The 21,120-nt window shown below is 42.4% G+C and overlaps 1 protein-coding gene across 5 annotated transcripts in view; it reads left to right on the top strand.

The window, feature by feature from the left end:
* Nucleotides 1-21,120, top strand: part of Fsip1 (fibrous sheath interacting protein 1) — a 128,170-nt gene that overhangs the window by 41,269 nt on the left and 65,781 nt on the right. Inside the window, exon 11 of one of the 5 annotated variants that reach the window (XM_059261129.1) lies at nt 13,985-14,273. The exons of the other annotated variants lie outside the window; for them this stretch is intronic. Within the exon in view, the coding sequence (XP_059117112.1) occupies nt 13,985-14,074 (90 nt within the window). The 3' untranslated portion in view covers nt 14,075-14,273. Of the gene's footprint in view, nt 1-13,984; nt 14,274-21,120 lie in introns of those variants that run through there. 5 annotated transcript variants of the gene reach the window in all.

The raw sequence follows: 21,120 nt of genomic DNA, 5'->3' as shown, positions 1-21,120 counted from the left end.
AAAGTTGAAGGTCGATCTTACCAGCTATATGTAATGTATATTACACATTCACGTGTAATGAATGAATAGGAATAGCTTGCCTTTATTCTGCTTCCCATTGATTTCCCCTTTCTTCTAAAGGAAGAGGAGTCATAATTGAGGACATCCTATAATTTCATTGTATCGTTTAGAGATATTTTAATCCACTGATATAATGATGGACTTCTTGATAATTTAAGAAGTAACAACAATTTATGCCTTATCTATTTTTTTTTTTTTTTAAGAAAAGAATATCTTTAAGTTCTAGACCGAGGTAAAAATGCCTTAAAGAAGTAGTTTGGTAATTCCACCATTCATAGCTTTCAACTTTAGATTTTGGATTTTCAAAAGAATCAGTGATCCGCCTTTACCTCAGTGAGCCCATTAATAATACAATGGACAGCGGGTTGTTAGGGTTGGGGAGAGCTCTTCACGGTTCCAATCATTCCAAAAGCTCCGACCACACTTTCGGGTCTTTATTGTGTCTCTTTTGAGTTTTTTTTTTTTTTTTTCATTGTTTTCCTCTTTTGACGTTGCTACTCCATCTCTGCACATTCCTTCCTGTTTCTGTTTCCTGGAAACCACAGTTTGGCCTTGTTTGGTGAACTGAGTTATGATTGCATCAGGGTGGTTAGCTCTCTAAGCCCCTTGCTGAGCATTGAGGATAAGAATGTGGTTCACAAAGGGCTATCAACCCTTGTGTTCTTATTTTGACATGTGCTTACATTCCGCCTGCTATGAGAATGGCTGGAGCCTGGTCCAAAGCCCAGGGGATTTTGTTTGCTCAGAGAATGGGTTGGAGGACGTTCCTCTAGTTGTTGAACACTGGGAAATCGGTTGTAGAGCGTGGAAGCTTAATCGTCACACAGGCCAGTTCTGTAGCATAGAAACCAAGGCACTGAACAGATAAATGATTTTTCAAAAGCTCACTTAACAGTAGGCTTAGGCCAACCCCCAGTTCTCCTGGTACCTTAGTCTCTGAACTTCTCAATAAATAGAACTATTAATTGCTTCTGTGTGGGTCAGCCGTTTTCTGTGTGGGATTTGTGACCACCTCATGGGGACTGTGCCATCATGTCTGGCTTTCTTATACTGTTCCTGGGAATTCAGCGGAGGGCCTCATGCTTACACAGCAAATACTTCACCAACTGAGCTCTCTCTGGTCTACATGCATAGGACTTTTATTAGAATATTTTCAGCTATTACCCGTCTTTTGGCATGCCTAATTTATGAATTAAATGTATACATGGATGTATGGGAGCAAACATAGAGGAGATAGGGTTTGGCACTAACTGGGGTTTTAGGCATCCAGTCCTCCCCTCCCCTCCCCTCCCCTCCCCTGTTTGTATTTTGAAACAGAGTTTCTCTGTGAAACAGTCCTGGCTGTCCTGGAACTCACTCTGTAGCCCAGGCTGGCCTCGAACTCACAGAGATCCGCCTGCCTCTGCCTCCCGCGTGCTGGGATTAAAGGCGTGCAACACCACGACTGTCTACTGCTTTTCTTATGGTTGCCATCTAAAGCTACTTCCATCCCAGAGAAAGGATTGACTAAGGCACACAGCGACAGTCGTCGGGGGTCTGCTGGCTACTGGTGATGAAGAAACTTTCCCCAGAGTGTAAATCCAGGTGCCCCCTGCTTTATCAAGGAAGATTTGCTGACTGGCACAACTCCTTTGTGAAAACCAGTAGCTGACAATTTGAGGGCTGGCACTAACCAGTAAACCGCTATGAAGGTCCCAGTGGGTCAGGGTGTCTGCCCCTAGGTCTGGTGATCTGAGCTCAGTTCTTGGGATACACGTGGAGGGAGAGAACCTACACCTGCATGTTGTCCTCTGATCTCCACACACACAAACACACAAAAATAAACAGAAGTGAAAAAAGTTCAATTTTGATTTTTGATCAACATTGTATATTAACCTAAATATGTGTTTATCTTGGCTTTAAAAATAAAACAACTTAAAAAGATATATTAATAATAAAACGAGGTGTGTGTCTGTAAGGGCAGAAATTCAATAGAAATGCAAATATCAGTGTTCCTTAATCTGGGAGTTCATGAAGGTGAGATTAGAGCCGCCCCCGTGAGCTGGGATAGACCAAGCTCCTGAGGAGGTAAGGGGTGAAAATGTCAGGTTTTCAGGGGTATGGCAGAAGGTTGGAAAAAGAAGGAATAACCTGAAAAATGTTGCCTGGATTTATGAGTCAGATAAGGTTTCATGTTTAGAGACAGCATAGCCATGCAGCCAGATTCTGTGCCAACGTCTGGATAAGACAGTTCTGGTTTTACTTGCATGACAGACTACATGTCTGGAGAAACTCAAAAAGACCCAAAACAAGCTGCATGAGATGCACTTTTAAAGGCATTTTTAAAATGGACTATTTTTATGGAGACATAACCATTAATTTTTATGGGGTAGAGTATGATAATTTGGTACATAGCTTCATCAAATCATAGTAACAAACACACTCAGCCTCTTGAATGTCAGTAATGTCTACATACTGGGGACTTTGGTTTCTTTTAATTATTTGAAAAATATAATAAATTATCGTAACCTATAATTATCCTACATGCTATAGGAATTTCTCAGTGAATTTCTCCTGTCTGTGTTTTGATACCCCTTTATCTAACTTCCTTCTGTTCGCTTTCCTCCACACCCTTCTCAGTCTCTAGTGACCACCATTTCACCTCATTTTTCCAGATCAACATTTTAGTTTCCACAAGTGAATGAGAACTATATTTTTCTTTCTGTGCCTGGCTTATTTCCCTTAGCACCGTGGCCTCCACTTCCATCTCTGCTGCTGCAAACGACAAGACTTCATTTATTTTTCTAAGACTGAATAGCATTCCACTGTGCATACACAGTGTATTTTCCTGGCCTATTTATTCATTGGTGGACAGCTTGCTGGAGTCCGGACTTGGCTATCGTGAATGGTGCAGCAGGGTGGTGTGGAGGGCTGCAGGCATCTCTTTGGTACAATGACTTCATTGCTTTGAGGCATATACTTGTTGGTGAGATGTCTGGATCGTATGATAGCTGTTTTTTTAAAGTTGTTTCTGTACAGTTTTCTATAATTTTACTAGTTTTTCTTCAATCAATAATGAATAAAAGAGTTCCTTTTTCTTTGCATCTGCACCAACATTTACTATTTTCAGAGGTTTGGATAATAGCCATTCTTACTGAAACAAGTGATACTATGGTTTTGGAAAACACTTACCTGGTGATTAGTGATGGGGAGAGCATTTTTTCAAGCACTTCCTGGCCATTTGTATGTCTTCTTTAGATAGAAGTCCATTCAGACATTAAAAATAGCCTTGTGTACTCTGGATAGGAAGTCCTTGTTGGAGGGACACTTCGCACATGTTCTCTCCCATTCTCAGGCTCATGCCCTAACTGTCCTGTGTTACCTTCTTGTACAGAAACTTATTTGGTGAAATCTCATTTTTACTTTTGTTGACTGCTTTCAGGGGGCTATCCCCCAAATTCTTTGCCTATACAAATGCCTTAAAGTCTTTCTCCTGTGTTTTCTTGTAGTGATTTTAGAGTTTAATATTCAGGTCTTTGGTAAGTTTTGAGTTGGTATTTTTTGTATGGTAAGAGATAGGAAATCTCATGTCATTGTTTTGCATATGTGTATCCAGTATTACTCACTGCATTCATTTAAAAGACTCCTCTCCAGTGTATACTCCTGATACAATGAAAAGAAGAATCACCCGATGTAGTGGGTGGCCATTTGAGCCATGCCCTGAAGCACCACCCCTAGTGAGGCAGCTGTAGCTGTTACACCTGCCTATGACCTTGAGGTACCGGCCTCTGTGGCATGGCCACCTGGAACCCTTAAGACCTGGGATGCACGTATGCTGGCCCCTCTTGGCTACTTTGTGGTCCTGGATGCTGAGATCTTGGACTAAGCCGTTTGCCATGGGACATAGTTCAGCTTTCCTGGACTCTATGATAAATCTCCCATGGTTGTAAGTTTACCCCCAAATAAATTCTTTTGATCATTAAATAGACTCCATGGATTTATCCCATTATTTGGCACCCAATGTAGGGCATGAACCCACAACCCTGTGATTAAGAGTCCCGTGCTCTACTGACTGAGCTAGCCAGGCTAAAGGGATGAGGATTAGTTTTGGGGTTTTGTATTCTGTTCCATTGATTTGTGTGTTGATTTCTTTGCCAGTAACATGCTGTTTTGGTTACTGTAGCCTTGTACCTTTGATGTCAGGCACTGTGATGCCTTCAACATTTGGCAGGGTGGGGGTAGGGTTGTCTTGGCTTTTCCAAGCCTTTATAGTTTCACATGAATTTTAGAGGCTTTCTTTTATTTCTATGCAGGATGGCATTGGTGTTTTGAAGGGAAGTTCATTGAATTTCAGCTCCCTTTGGAGAGCACAGCCATGTTAACTGTACTGGTACTTCTGATCCATGAACATTGGGTGTGTTTCTCTTTTCTATGCCTTCTATAATTTCTTTCATCAGAATTTTGTAACTGTAATTGTACAGATTAAGACTTCTTTGATTAAATTTATTTTTAAATATTGTTTTTTATAGATGTTGTAAATGGGTCTGCATTTTTAATTTCTTTTATCAATGAGTTTGATATTAGCACATGTAAGTGCTGCTGTTTGTGTGATAGTGTTAGTATCCTTCAAACATACTGAATTTCTCCATCAGTTCTAATGGCTTTTCAGAAATATTTATCGATTTATTAACATGTATGGGTGTTTTGCCTGCGTGTCTGTCTGTGCACTGTGTGTGCGCCTGATGCCCACAGAGGCCAGGGAGTGTCACATTCCCTGGGAGAGGAGTTGCACATGGTTGTAAGTCAGCATATGGGTGCTGGAAACGAAACCTGGGTCCTCTGGAGGAGCAGCCAGTGCTCTTAACCACTGAGCCATCTCTCCAGCCCCATGTGGTTTTTAGAGCATGGCTGAACTGGCAGAAAAATAATGGAGTTCCTGGGAGGCCAGAACTGGTAAGACAAGGTGAACTGAGGTGGAGGTCAGCGACCACTGGAATGGCAGTGTCCCTATATAAGCCATTGATTTCCCAGAGCCTGCAGTGTGAGTTTTAACAGGATGTGTATAGGGTTCCAGGAAGTGAAGCCCAAGATGGGGTGCAGGTCAACCAGAACTCCCATGCTGTGTTGGTGCCCCACACAGTAAAGGGCCAGCGGAAGAACTGGGAGAAACCTGGAGAGGGAATTGGAGTGTGTGTGTGTGTGTGTGTGGGGGGGGACACATACATCTCTGCTTAGGTTGTGGGTGGATTGGGGTAAAGAAAAACCCCCAATTCTACTGAGAATTTCTAAGTAGAACACATGGTTTTGAGTTTGCATCCACACTGGTCATAATTCTAGGTCTTAGGTGGGGGGAGCTTCATTCTTGGCTGAAGAAAAAGGGAAATGCCCTTGAAGAATGAAGTTTAACTAATTCTCAGAAGTGAAGCTGAAGGAACACGAATCCACAATACAGAACTACCTGCTTCCTTTCCCTGCCAAGAGCTGAGGGAATAATAAACTGTGAGCAGGAGTTAACAGAAAGAACCCACTGTGGAGTCACTTCCACACGGAGCGCAAAGTTTGGAATGTCCTGTTTCAGAGCGTAGCGCCACTCCATTTACTGTGTTGAAAGGAGTAAAAGGGGCTCCGGACTGCGTCCAGAGGAGATTTGAAATGGTGTCTGGTAGTGCTCGCACAAACACAAGTATAAAGAGAAGGACATGCTTGGGGTTGGGCCTTGGCCTTGTACAGAGCCCTGCTGCTATACCTGTCACCTTCCCTGTTTCTGTGGCTTCTCTAAAGCTTTGTGTTGTTCTTGAGAGAACACGACAGTTCAAGAGCATTTTCAAACCACCCAGAGAAGCACTGTTCTGGAGCTTTTCAGAACTGGTAGAGAACAGGTGTCCACATATACATAGGCGTATTATTACAACTTACTCAAGATAATGCTTTCCCTGTTTAGTATCTCAGTTTTCCACTTACTCATCCTTCCTTCCCCTCCCTCGACCTCTAGGCAATTCTGGTCTTTACATTGGCTCATTGTGCCCTCTCCAGTAGGGCACACAGCAGAAATAATACAGCGTGTAAAATCTAGGTTTGTTCCATCACTTACTCCTATGTGTTGAAGACTCCCCCATGTTCTTTCGTGCGTTATCACTGAGGTACCGTCCAATGCACCGTGTTCTTTGTTTGCCTGCTGAAGTACATCTTGATTGCGTCCACATTTTGGCAGCTTTAAACCTGCTGTAAGCGTTTCTGTGAAGATTTCTGTGTTGACATGTTTTCAGTTTGCTTGGCCATGTATCTAGGAGAATACTTGATAAATTTTACGGTAAGCATACATCAACTTGGTGTGAATTTGCCAAGCCGTCTTCTACAGGCTTCATTCCCACCAATCAAGAAGAGTTTGTATTTCCCATCTTTGCCAGTCTCTGGTGTTTTCGTTGTTTAGAATTGTGGCCATGCTGGTAGCTATAAAGCCTTGCTGTTTTAACCTGCAGTTCCTGATGATAAGTGACGTGGGCTCCCTTATATGCGTCTTTAGCGCATGCGTGTGTTCTTTGGTGGGGTGTCTGTTCAGATAGTCTTCCCATTTTCAAATTGGGATGTTCATTTGCTTATTGGTTACTCTTGTTTTTTTCAGATATAAGTTCTTTATAAAACATGAGTTTTTAGAAATATCTCTCCCTTCTGTCTATTACATTTACATTCACAACACACTTCTCATTGCTTCGAAGGATTAGTTATATTTTCTTGTTACAAATAAAAAAATTCTATGATATAATTTAAAACAATATGAAATACTAGAGTTTAAAGAATTGTTTTGAGTAATAGAAACTAGAACTCCTGTCTTTAGTCTTCTGCATGAGTACCTGCTAGTTATAAGATGATTCTGGCCAAAAGCTGCACGCATAATTGGAATCATAAGCGGATGCAGATTTCACAGCACAGCCTCAGTTTCCCAAGAGAACCTGATGTCAATTGCTTTGCTCACCAACCACGGAAATGGCTGTTATCCTAAGAGTCCTTTCTGCTTAAAGCTGCATTTAAAATGGCACAAATATCCTTGCTCCTGTTTTGCTTTAGAACATCTCTTCACCTTTTCTAGATGCATAAGCATTTCTATCTTTCTGGATTCTGCACTGAGGTTATGCAGGAACCCTTGGGCTGCATAGGAGACTACTAAAGCTTTGTATAGTCTGGGGACCAGCTTTTCTTTCCCAAGGCAAAGGGTAGCCCTTCAGGTGTTTGTCAGGGCTTCAAAATGGAAGCATTGAGCTGTTACTATTTTGGAGTCATAATTCATGACTAGTTTTATATTACCTTTACTTGTTCCACAATAGAAAACGTTCGGAGTTAATTAGATGCAATTGGATTTCTGTACATTTACTATGTGTGAACCTCACAATGGAAAGTGAGGTATAGACTCAAACTTTTGATCTTGGGGGAAAAGGATGGGACTAGTCACCAAGTGTGATAAAAGAAAACAGCAAGAGACATAACAAAGAAAGTGATTAATTTGCAGACAGGGAATATCAAAATGGAGAGTGATTGCAGCGGAGAGGCAGGAAAGGCTTTGTGGAAACTGAAGCATACACTGAACCTTGAAGTAGGGTTTCATTTGGCTCAAATGAGAGTGGGAGTAAGAAAGACTGTACTGTTGGGAAGGGCCAGCTGTGGAAAACGTGCGCCGTGTCAGAGAACAGATCAGTAGTGCTTGTGGACGAATCACGTGAAGTTTGGACTTTCTGCCAGTGACACAAAGATTCACAATAGTTTAGAAACCCAAGTTTTGCTGAAGCTAAACTGTGAATAGGCTTGTTCAGCCCTGAGTCACTTAGAATGTTTCCCAAACCAAGAGCACATCATCGGCACCTGGGCAGCATGCTCGCATTCTCTACCTGCCTTGGCTGGGCCTCCATACTTGTGAGATCCGCACAACCACATTTCAGTGTCCTTGAAAGTGAAAGACCTTGGGGTGGTGCTCGGAAAGATGGCAGACACGGTGGTTCTTGTTGCAAGATCACCTCGGATCAGTTTGAGTAGTTTCGACCTTACAGAGATCAGTGACTTGAGTTTAGTTTGCAAATGCCTTGGAACAAAGCTGTAGTGTTTGGGGTATGGGCTTGTCCCGTTGGATGGAAGTAAATAAAGGGAAGTAAAACTGTAAGTATAAGGGAGCCATATTGAATAGCAACCTGCGAATGGCCAGTGAACTTTTCAGGGCAGTTGTTTGATAAGGTCTGAGCTGAACTTTCAGCAAATTATTATTGGCTGGTTGACTGTGTTTTTATCATGTGGAAAGTTACTTGAAGGACTATTTAAACACAAAGTTTTCCAGAAAATGGAAGAGTTCATATACAGATACTATGTTGTCAAAGCTTTCATTCTCCTTACCCTGTGTCCAACACTAATACTGTGGAATCTGCTGAATTCTTCAGTAATTTCTTTCTCTCTTGACACTTCCTTCTCTTTCTCTTAAAGACTTGTAAGCATATTGGTAAAGACACAGTTACAGTAGACGCCCACGACCTCCCACCCTAATCCATTTACTGTCCCCTCTTATTGCAGAATTCTGAGGCAGCCATATTCCTAGGGAAAGCACCTCACTATTCCTTGGGGGTAATGGGAGTGGCAGGAGGGGCAGTTCAGTGTAATAAGACAAAAGCAGAAGTTTTCTCCTGAGAAAGGACTGCCTGACCTGTGTCTCTGTCCTTCACTTTTCTTCATGGTTGGCATTTGAGGATATTGCCTGGACCCTTTGGACCATCCTGAAGCCACAAAAGCAATGCAGGATGTGGAGAAGGTTGGGACAGTGAGGATGTCACGAAACCACTGCCTCACCTTCTCTCTTTATCTTGAGCTGCTTTTTTCAAATAGAAAACAAACAAACAAACAAAAAACAACTTTAGTTTGCTGGGTTTCTTTTCTGGAAACCATGGTAATTGATTTTAGAGTTCACCTTTGGGCAGATTCAAGATGATGAGCATTTCCTGCTGGGTACAGAGGGAGTTCTAGAGTTTCTCAAGGGATGGTCAAGGCACTTCATTGTGTTTACCCTGTGATAATTGAATTTGAACCCCAAATGGAAAGTTACACATTTCGTCATCAGTAGTGATGGGACTCCTCTCCATCACTCAAGCATGTGTGGCATCAAAGACCGTGCATAAAAAGCATGTGGGATAAAAGACCATGGGGCGTGGGACACTGATGACTGATCACAGTAGAGCTGGAACTTTAGGCCATCAGAGTCCCTTGGTGGAAAATAGATAACTGATGACAGTTTTGTAGACACCCCTGAAGATGGCATTGATGAAGACTTATTTTCTAGGCACTATAGTGAGCCTGTAGAGTTTGAGGGACAGTACTAAGAATCCTGACATGGCAAAGTAATATCCTAAACCACTACCATCCCCGACAAATGCAACAAAAACTGCGTCATTTGAAATCTCCCAATAGTTAAGAAGGTAAAAAGAAACTACTGAAGTCATATTTAGCCCAACACACCCCAAATATGTAAATGTGTTATGTCTACCTTGCATTGTCTCTGAAATGTAGCCTGTGAGCTACAGAGCTCATCGTGGTCTGGACTAGCCTGGTTCACGTGAGTGGCCACACAGGGATAGTGATTGTCATGGCCCCAGAGAACAGAGTGACGTAGGTGGTGTTCGTACATATGTAGTTATCCTTTTCAAAAGCATTTTAATCAAAATTTTAATTTTCTAACGCTATAGGAGAAATTTCTAGAAGACTCTAGCACGAGGAAAAGGTTCTGTGGCTTTTGAAACTGTATACTTTCAATGTGAGTCTGAGCAGAACAGTTAGATTAAATCTTTAATACTGATGGGTAAGGATGAAAATTGAAATCTTGGCAGTTACTGAAACCTCATGTGTAGTCTTGGAAAAGAAAGAATGCCCTTACTTTTACCTTTTCGGTATTTGAAGAGGTAGGAAGAGTAAACCATTTTAGAGTCATTCACAACACAACGTCTGTCTAACAGGATGGGGATCTGTCAACTTGCTTTTCTTTTCTTTCTTTCTTTTTACCACTGTGCTGTTACAGGTTTTTCCCTTCCTTCAGCTGGGAGAGGTGAGACAAGATGAATCTGGGGGTTCAAGGCAGACCATGCTCCTTGATATTAGAGCTGCTGGGTTCCATATCAGTTGGATCTGTGTTCACCTCCCGAAGCCGGAGTATCTCATCAGCATTTCATTAGGTGCTGTCTGCTGATGTGACCATTGTTTATCCCAGATCATGGGATGCACGAAGCATTCCAGGAAGTCAGTTGTTAGCACTTGATTAACCAGTATCAGCTTCGTGACATGGTGTTTTCAGCTCCATCACCAATAAAATCCTCCCCACAGAGGCACTGAACGTTTGGAAGGGTTTCTGGTATGCAGAGGCTTTACTCCCCCTTCTCTCCCTGTCTGCCCTCTCCTTGTTCTCGGACTTCCCTTTCTGTAGCTAGAAGTTTTCCTGGTCTCACCTGGCACCGAGGTCCCACAGCCATTTATAAAATTCCTGTGTCCCGCCTGGTTCTGCAACTGCTCAGACCCAAGTAAACACACAGAGGCTTCTATCAGTTACAAATTGCATGGCCATGGCCTGTGGCTCAAGCTTCTTGCTAGCTAGGTCTTATATCTTAAATTAACCCACTCTATTAATCTATAAGTTGCCCCATGGCCATGGCTTACCAGTCTGCTGGCATGTCTGCTTTTTCCTCTCCTTTCTCCTCCTGTCTATCTGTTTGGATTTCCCACCAGCTTCTAAGCTGCCTTGCCATAGGCCAAACGGCTTTGTTTATCAACCAATCAGAGCAACATATTTTCACAGCGTACAGAAAGACATTCCCTCATTACCTTTCCTTCCTCTTCCTCCTCTGTTCCCCTCTCTCATTCTTCCCCTCCCTCTCTCTTTCACAATCTTCTGTTTTTTCTTCTTTTTCTTTGTAACTAGATTCACTTTGTAATAGAAAAAGAAATTCCTTTGTGCTTAATTTGAAACAACAGATAACCATTTCAGAAAATAAAGAAGGCAAATTTATTGAGAGATTTCTCTCCAGTTGCAAAGTACTCATGCAGATATAGTCACCATTCAGATTTATCTACATAGTAAAAATGATGATTTAGGGAACCTGTCAACTTAGAAAAATATAAGTGCCCCCCAAACTCATCCTTCTACCATACAGAGACAGAGACAGACACAGACACAGACACAGACACAATACATACACACAGAGAGACACACACATACACACACACCTATGTGTACACACACACACACACACACACACACACACACACACACCCTTTACTCTTTGCTTTCTTCTGTTTCTCTTCTACTTCTTTCCTTGTTTCTTACTATTTTACAAAGCCTAGGTCGTACTCTTGCATGTATTTTGTAGTCCCACTCTTTCATTTAAGGAAACACAATGCAGAGCAGAGGAATCACTAGTGGTTATGAGTATGTACTGTGCTTGCAGAAGACCCAAGTTGGGTTCCCAGCACTCGTATAGGGTAACTCATAACCATGTGTAACTCCAGCTTCAGGTGATCCAACTCCTCTGGCCTTTGAGAGCACCTGCACTCATGGGCAGTCCCCCATGCATACACACAATTAAAAAATAATAAAAATAAAATATTTAGAAAATAGACAATGATAATTTAATACCATGGTAGTATATGACTATTGAATGATTCCACTCTTGGTTCATTTCTTGTTATGTTCAATGTTTTTGTTGTTATATATCATGATAGCATGAACACATATTTGTGTAATATTTTCTTGGATGCTAGAGATCAACCTCATATCTATCACCGAGCTACATCCCGGCCTTTAGTTTTTTGATTCAGGGTCTCACTATGTAACTCAGATGCCTTGAAATGCTGCTTTTCCTGCCTCAGCCTCCCAAGTGCTGGAATTATAGCCTTTAGCTGGCAGGATGTATTCTTAAGTGGAATTGCTTGGAGTAGATATGTAAAGGGTTTGGTAATGTGGTACCAGATTGGCCTCCAGAGAGCTTTTAATCTGTATTCTCACTGACAGTGTCTAGAGAGCTGTATTTATGCCTGCAGTGGTAGCATTCTTTATATTTTTGCCAATCTGATAGTTTCAAGATGATGTCATGCCTTAAATTATGTTTTTGGATTCTAGAGAATTTGAATGTGTTTCCAAATATTTATTAGTAGTTTGTGTCCTTGAATATTTATTTATCAAGGTATTTTTCTTTCAAAAATCTGTCTTTCTGTACATAGAACATATACTTTCTGTTGTACATGTTCTGCATTTAGCGTTTTCCAAAATGTTAATTCTGATTATTGTTCACTGATACTAAGTTTTATGAGGTGTTGTCTTCTACCTTATCTTCCAATGGAGTCATTGGTGAGAATCGTATTTGGCTGTTACAACTTGTTTTCATTTCTTGAAGTGATCCATCAAAAGTATTTATTTCCTTTTATGTGTAAGCCCTGCACCACCTCAAGATTGTGTTTTGAGGAATACCCCTCAAATCCCCAGCTAATTACATTCTCACTAAAGTACTTGGCATTAGCTTTGAAGATTGCAGCTAATCTCTTCTTTGCTGTATTTCTTAGGATCTAAGGTTTAGATAAGCAATGACAAGTAGCAACAGAAACATCTTTTTTATTGATTGAGTCAGCTTTTAGTATTTAAATATAATTGAGATGTAGCAGTTGCACCCTTCGTATTTTTATTCATTTAATTTTTACATTTTATGAAATTGTATGCAACCCACACGACCTAAACTCATCCTTCAGAAAATGACCTCAGCAGGTTGCTCAAGCAAAGGCTAGTCAACAGTGCTCTTGATAGTCTGTGGAGACTGAGGCACCGTGTGGAAGGGCCACCCACTGTCCTGAAAACAGCATGGCAATATTGACTTTAACTATGAAAGATAGTCAAATTAAGGGCCAGTGAGATGGCTCATTGGGTAAGGCATTTGTTTTGTACACCTGATGACCTAAATTCAGTCCCAGGAGCCCATGGTGGAAGGAGAGAACTGACTCTCCAAAGTTGGCCTTTGACTTTCACATAGGTGCTGTGGCATATGCATGCCTGCACACAGACAGACAGACAGACAGACACAGACACTCCACAATAATAATAAGAATAATTTTAAAGAGATAATAAAACTAATCTGTGCCTCTAAGAATTTAAAATTAAGTAGGGGACATGACCAAAGATGTAACTAGTAGGTATCTAAGGTATATGAATAATAATGAAAGGTTTTGAAGGGTAAATTATGGAAGATGGTAGGCAAGAAAGAAACATTGCAGGTAGAGGTTGAGTTGTCATTCTGAGAGGAGTGGAGGTACACGGCAGAAGAAGAACAGCTGGGCACCAGATGCCACGGGATGTCTGGGGCGTGGCAGCCACAGTAGGCAGCCGGCAGAGGGCATCATCAAGGCAGTGGTCAGCAGTGCTCCTGGGTCTTACCCCAGAGAGCCAGTGAGTTCCTTTGCAAATGGCGTGGCTACCATACACACCTCAGGAAAACAGGTTAAAGCACAGACACGGGAGACTAGAGAAATATTGCCTGCAGAGGAGCAACATCGAGGTCTGAGAGACCCAAACTGTACTCTCCTAGGACTCTGTTTGCTGGGAAAATATAAATACTGACAGTGCATCTTACTATCAAATTTGGGGCCAACAATGGGCTAAGAAAGAGAGATGTGTGCGTGATTACGAGTCTCCACCTACCTCACATTAGGTATGTTGTCAACTTTTCACTGGGCAACATGCCTTTAAAAATGAGTCCATGCCTGATGAGAGCTTGGCATGCTGCTGGGCTCAGTTGCAGGAGCCTCACTAGCCACTGCAGATTGAATTTGCATCACTTTGTTTCATTAGGTTTGGTAGGCATTAGGCATTCATTTAAATTCTTTAGACAAATCCTACAATTCCTAAAGTTTGACATTTTGATTTCTGTATTCTTAACCACCCCAGGTTGAGGAATGCCCAATGATAACTCACTGTAAATGGAATGCACGGATATCATGGAGATGGCTACTTGCTAAAATCCTTGAATCAGAGTGAAAAAAAAATACGCCATTTGTAATGTATACTATTCTATTTATTTATTTTTATAATACATCATAGTTCTCAGAGTGTGCATCCCTCTGTAGTTTAAAATTCAATTGATGTGGCAAATAACAGTCATGCATCTCACTGACACAATGTGATGTTCCAATGTATGTGTATACAGTAAGAAGATTAAATCCAGCTAATGAACACAGCTATCACCTCGCTTTATTGTTTCCCTGCGTGTGGTGAGAATGTTTCATATCTGTTCTTTATGTTTCCTGTAGTTGGGATATGATCTCCATGCCAACCTCGCAGGTAGGTGGCACAGCCATCATTGCTTTTGTTATTGCAGATGACAGTACCAAGACCCTGATGGACACAGGGGCCTTGCCCATCCCCCACGCTTCCTGCCTTCTAGGAGAGTGCTGTTAACACTGCTATTTTATGCATCCTTTAACGTGATCATTTGAATCTATCCAAGGGAAATTGCTTCTCTTTGTTGCACATGTCATTTCATTTCAGGCTGCTTACCTGTGGCATTCAGATATTTGAAAGGTGGATGGATTCTTTCCTGAGAAGGGTAACAGTATGGCTCCAGCTTAAGCAGGTGGTCAGGATATTTAACTCTTACTCTGGCAGATGTTTTGGAAAAAATTTGGTGTAGGGCTAGGCCAACCACCACTCACTCAGCTTGATCCTTGCCCAGAGGCTTATTGTAGTGTTTAAGCTCAGTGGGTAAAGTGGGCCAAAGCATCTTTGAGGGAGTCTGTGGTCATGGAGTGTGCCTCATTCATCAAATGCATCCACAAGGGCACAAATACAGCCTCTTTCACATCATCTTTATACCGTTTCTGTGGCTTGTATACTAGACTGTTCAGGAGCTACCAGACCATAAAATCCAGCCAGCAAGAAAGCTGGAAGTCACACAGCCCAAAGGTTTATTAAGTGGCGTGAAGCACTATTGTTTCGTGCATGTGTTAAATCACTGCCGTCAGCGTAGGGATGTTAAAAAATTCCCGGCTAGTAATAACACGAATAGCACTTTAGGGCTTCAGAAAGAGATAAAAGGAAGCTCTTAGTCAGCACTCTGATGGCCTCACAGCACACGTCCTCGTCGGTTTGGTTTTATGAGGACTTTACTTCTGGCAGATGCTATTGCTTCTGGCAGCAGACACTAATTATCATATAAATTAAGCTGGGAACTGAGGGGAGGCACACAGCCTGGCCCTAGCTACTTGGACCATGGTTTCAAGGGCTTCAATGCCAAGCAGGCATAATGCATAATGCTGGCTAGGGAGGACAGGGCTCCCCTCTGCTCCTTCCCATTGAGGTCCACTGCAGGAACCATAAGTGGCTTAGCTGCTGTGCACACACTGGGACCATTCTTCCTCTTTTCTCCTCCCTGGCTTCTTACCCAGGGTTGTCTCTAGAATATTCCATGAATCAGCCTAACGCACCTGCTCTCACTCAGAGGCCCTAATTATGTTCCAGCACACATTCTTACACACTAAATTATAAGTGTCTTCACTTGAATCACTTGTAACTGGTCCCGAAATTGAGGGTTAGTACTCTCCTTTCATAGGGTAACAGGCTTTGGGGTGTTGTGTGAGGGGATTAAGCCCTCCATTTAAAAGCCAAAGATAAAGACGTGGATGATGAATTTTTTTTTCTGTATTTTATTCAAGCCAGAGTGTAATCCAGAACTCGGTAATGCCTGCTTTACATCAGTAAAATGATGCTAAACTGTGGTAGCTTGGGGATGTGAGTTGAGGAGCCCAGCTTGTAGGAGAATAGTTGTGGTACTTGGAGTTGAATAGGGATTTATAGTTGCTAAACAGTTCTCACATAAGCTATTTTGTTTGGAGTTTAAGTAACCCCCGGTGGGGGTAATTTAGGGTTAATGCGAGGTGACTACTTAAGGCCACAGGGTTGGTGGCACAGCTGGTACTCAGACACACATGTCATCTCCTTTTTTGCGGGGTGGGGTGGGAGCTCCTTTCTTTCATTTCATTGTATTTATTGACTGCAGGTTTCCCTGCCCCATTAGCTCACTCAAGTTCCTGCTCAAATTATTATCCCCCGTTAATATTCTGTTTTTTTAACTACACTTTATGGAAATTGATCATAATTTGTAGCACCTAAAAAAGAATCCCTTGGGAACATTCTGTATAGATTTACATTTTGCTGATGGTATAAACATTTCCCCCACTCTGGCAGAGGAAGCTGTTCTACCTTAAAAGAAGTCTCCCTCTCTTTCCTTCCTGTGCTCCCTGCCTCCACTTCTCACCTGTCTGTCTCTGTGTTCCCTCCCTCCCTCCCTCCCTCCCTCCCTCCCTCCCTCCCTCCCTCCCTCCCTCCCTCCCTCCCCCCTTCCTCTCTTGTTCATCTCTCTGTTCCTGCCCTTGCTCTTTCCTTACAAGGCCTTAAGGCTCTTGAAAGAATCATGAAGAAGGCGGGCTGAGGAAGATCCCTTTGAGAACCAGCTAGTGCAAAGGAGAGACAGATTGCCTCTCTTCAGAGCAGAGCTGGGGATTCGGATGGGTTGAGGAATACTGGGCCAGCCCTGCTCTTCTCTGACCCCGTAAAGAAACCCGAGTGTCCACCCCATCCCTTTGACAGATTGTTCTTGCCTTGTCAGGGTCTTTTTCTTATTGGCCACTTATTTGGAAAGGACCTTATGTGGCCAATGTCAGAGATTGATTCTGGAGCTTAATTTCCCGAGAAGTTTTAGCCTTGGTGATGCCAGACAGAACCATGGGGGTGCCAGGGAGGACCCCTGGGACCGTGCACTGTCCAGAGGTGCCTGGTGAAGGGCAAAAAGGGGCTGAGACCTGCTGAGCTCCTTGTGGTCAGTACATTCCTGGCACACTGCTTCTCGTTACTTAAAATTACTCTAGCCAACTGTCATTTGAATGGATGTTTCTGCCTTAGTGGGCCCCATTTCCAGGTAGACTGGGACATTATTTGTGTGGCTGGGTTCTGTGCCGGGTCTCAGAGCAGGAGCACATGACACCATTTGTCCAATCAGCAAAGCCAGATACGTCACATCTCCCCTTTTTTCCTCTTTTCTCCAATTTGGGGAGAATGTTCTGGTACCTCGCTCTTTAGATGAGCACAGGAGCCCATCCTTCTCCAAACACTTGAGTTAACCCTTGCCTTTGTCAGTTTAGAGAGGGAAAGCCCGTGAGTTTTGGAGCAGGAGATGACCTGAAGCAAGAGGCTGCCAGGACAGAGGGCAAGACAGAAGCAAACACATTAAAAATGCTCTTTGGGACCCACCTGAGCCTGTGGTATGTTGGAAATGAGTCTGAGTGAATGGGCAGAAGTGCCTGCTCCTCATCCTGCCAGCCACAAACAGAATCAATGGCAGTGTTCCAGATAAATAAAATGCCCACTGCTCAGACCTAATGATGTCACTCCAGTCATGGGGAATTTGCTAACTATAGATGCTGCAAGGTCATAGGCTGGGCTGATTTTTAAAACATCTCGACACTCTTTGTTTAGATTAGATAACAAGTGATGCCCATTCTGTCTAGTGTGCAGGATCCTTTGGCTTGCAACATCCTGGGCCTTTTGACAAATTACAGGGCTTTGTTTCTTATTTGTTTGTTTGTTTATTTATTTATTTTCATTTAGAGCTTTTGCTCACAGGGCTTTTGAAGTGACCTGACTTCACTTATACACGCAGCCAAAACTCCTGTACCAGCCAAGTTCCATCGCGTGGAAAATCTTAAGAGTCATTTCGCTGAGTCCCATTGTGTGTGTATAGGTGTAGACATTTAATTTATAGTCTTTGGGCATGGCATTCCGAAGAGGGTGTGCATGGTGCTTTCATTCTCAGACAACCACCTTATGAGGAACGAGGCAGAAAGGATTCCTGTTGTGTCCCTTCAGAAGATACCTATGACAAAAAGAACGAGAGAGTCTTCTCAGTTCTGTACTGTGATCTGGAACGATGCTTTTCTTCAGAATCAACAGCCCAGTCTATGTTGAGTCGGCTTGTGTTAGTTACTTCTCTCGTGCCGTGATGAAACACCATGACCAAGGCAGCTTGCAAAAGAAAGAATTTGTTTGGGCTTATGGTACCCGAGGGCATCATGGCAGCAGGTGGCAGACACAGCCTGAGAGCTCACATCTCAAACCCAAAGCAAGAAGCAGCGAGCGAACTGGGAATGGCGTGTGGCCTGGAAACATCAAACCACCTTCAGAGACAAGACTTCCTCTAGCAAGGCCACACCCCCTAAACCACCCAAACAGTACCATTGCCTAGGGACCAAATATTCAAATACGTGAACCTATGGGAACATTTTCATTTAAACTACCACATGGGCCTTTGAAGCTGGGTGCTGTTCCCACACTTGGGAGGCCAAGGCAGGAAGAATGCTAAGAGTTTGAGACTAACTTAGGCTACACAGTGAGTTCCAGGCTAGCATGGGCTACAGGTGAGACCCTGTTACAAACAGACAGACAGACACACACACACACAAAGACAGGTGCTTAAGACATTCTTTGCTGACTGTATGACAAGACATTGTAGTTAGTAGTTATAGGTAGAATTAAAGTGTGCTTTCTAAGTTTTGTCTTTGTCCATTCATTAAATGTTAAGTGCGGTACCTATGTTTTGAGGAACTGTTGAGTCCTTGGGACGGCTCTAGGCAATATGTGGTACCGTTTGGAGATGGAGCAGTGTAGTGGTGCCACCTAGTGGTCACCCTGGGGTGTCTGGACAGTCTTGCCATTTGAAGCTGGGAGCCTGTGGTGAATTGTCAGGGGCCTCCTGGAGCATGCCCTTGAGAATGGTGACAATGACGAGCACTCTTTTGCCCTTGATGGGATAATATTTTTACCATTGCTTTATGGCCACCAAAATTCTCTTGTTTCAAACTTCTTTGAAATTAGTTTCAAACATTCTTTTTCCCCTAATGTTTTAAGCTAATTATGTCAATCAAAATTTGGGATTAAACTTGAAAATCATAGCTTAGTCATATTTTACCATTTTATCAACATGTTCTCACATGTAATATTCAGGTGCATGCAGAATATCTGCAGGGTATCCCAGATCCTAACTAAACCTGGATGGTGGCCAGTTACGGTGAACTCTCAATCAAAGCTTGTTCTTTGGGAACAATCTTTCTTTTGTAGAATAGCATAGGAAAAAAAGATCAGTGAAAATCTGTGCTTTTTAAAAAATGTGTTTTTAGTTGCGTTGTGTTCCTCAAACACACAGCACACCAGAGAGGCCACAGGTAGCCCACGATATTAATCTCTCTCTCTTTTAAATCCTGAAAGCACTGGTAATCTAAAACTATAACAAATAATGAAGTTTTTAAAAAACAAACTATTAGTGATACAGATCTTGAATGTAAAGAATATTCCCAGGGGCCATGGCACATTGTCTACTTAGTAACAAGAAGTCTTTGAAGGTTCCTTTCCATAAAAGGCAGAAGCCCCACCTCCACGAGTATTTTTAGGAAAGGACTTTTTTCTGACTCTCTTAGTTAGGGTTTCTATTGCTGCGAAGAGACACTATGATCATGGCAACTCTTATAAAGAAAAACTTTTAATTGGGACTGGCTTACCGTTCAGAGGTTTCATCCATCATCCATGGCAGGAAGCATGGCAGTGTGCAGGCAGACATGGTGTTGGAGAAGCAGCCTAGAGTTCTACATCCAGATCCTCAGGCAGCAGGAAGAGAGAGTGAGCCACTGGGCCTGGCTTGAGCTTCTGAAACCTCAAAGCCCACCCCCAGTGACATTCTTCCTCCAATAAGGCCACACCTCCAATAATTTCACTCCCTATGTGTCTGTGGGGGCCATTTTCATTCAGATCACCACATTGACATATAAAATAATTTCTTCAGGAAGACTTTACATGACTAGTATTGTGGTATTTTGTGGGTATACACTTGGGGACATATTTCCATGAAGAACCATAACATGTGATATGTACTACCATTTCATTACACACTAATACTTTTTTGTCATGGAAATTCCCCAAGGGAGAGTGACACAAAACATTATAGAGACCTTAGGAAGTCTCTCCAGAACATGTTGACTTGAACTAAAGCTCTCCCTATAGATGACTCTGAATTTGTAGACAGCCCTGATGCCACACAATTATTAGATTTTTATAGCTGCCTAGACTTACTAGCAGTGACTGCTGAGAACAGCCAAACCAAACCAAACCAAACCAAACCAAACCAAACCAAACCAAACCAAACCAAACAGACCAAACCACCAAACCAAATCAAATAAACCAAACCACCAAACCAACCACATCAAACCAAATAAACCAAACTACCAAACCAATCAAACCAAGCCAAACAACCAAACCAAACCAAATAAACCAAACCACCAAACCAAACCAAACCACCAAACCAAACCAAATCAAACCAAACACCAAACCAACCAAACCAAACCAAATCAAACCAAACAGACCAAACCACTAAACCAACCAAACCAAGCCAAACCAAAACAAGTAAACCAAACCGTCAAACCAACCAAACCAAATAAACCAAACCACAAAACCAAACCAAACCAAATACCAAACCAAACAACAATCCAAACCAGAACAAAGCATGGTAGTGTGTGGGTTCAAACTGCTGGTATTTCAGTCCTTGCTCTGCCTTGACTAGCATGGGACCTTTAAGTAGTTCTCTTTCCCTTCATTCTGTTAGCACAGGTAGGAAAAGCTCATGGGGTTGAAGGGAAATGCTTGGGACAGTGCCAGGTGGGTTATCCACATGTGTGAGCGGTTTCCGTCCTTGTTATGGTGGGATGGCCACAGTTAAGGACACAGTGAGGAGGTCAGGGAAACACTATTTTATTGAGTAAGAATGAAGAGGATTGCCTGGGGGTGATAGAAGAATAATGCACGGAGGCTGAGGTAGTTTGGAAAAGAAGAACTAGGGAACAAATCTGAATTTTAGCATTCCAAAGTGCAAGATAATTTTAAGCTAGTTTTTCTCATTTGATTTTCCATTAAGGAGAATAAATAGTTGATGGTTCCTGGTACTACATGAGTGTGTGTGCCATTCCTTGGTCTTTCATTCAGCGGCT

Source organism: Peromyscus eremicus, chromosome 4, assembly GCF_949786415.1.
Source record: "Peromyscus eremicus chromosome 4, PerEre_H2_v1, whole genome shotgun sequence".
In the NCBI taxonomy this organism is placed as follows: Eukaryota; Metazoa; Chordata; class Mammalia; order Rodentia; family Cricetidae; genus Peromyscus; species Peromyscus eremicus.
This window is presented reverse-complemented; position numbering and strand designations above follow the sequence as displayed.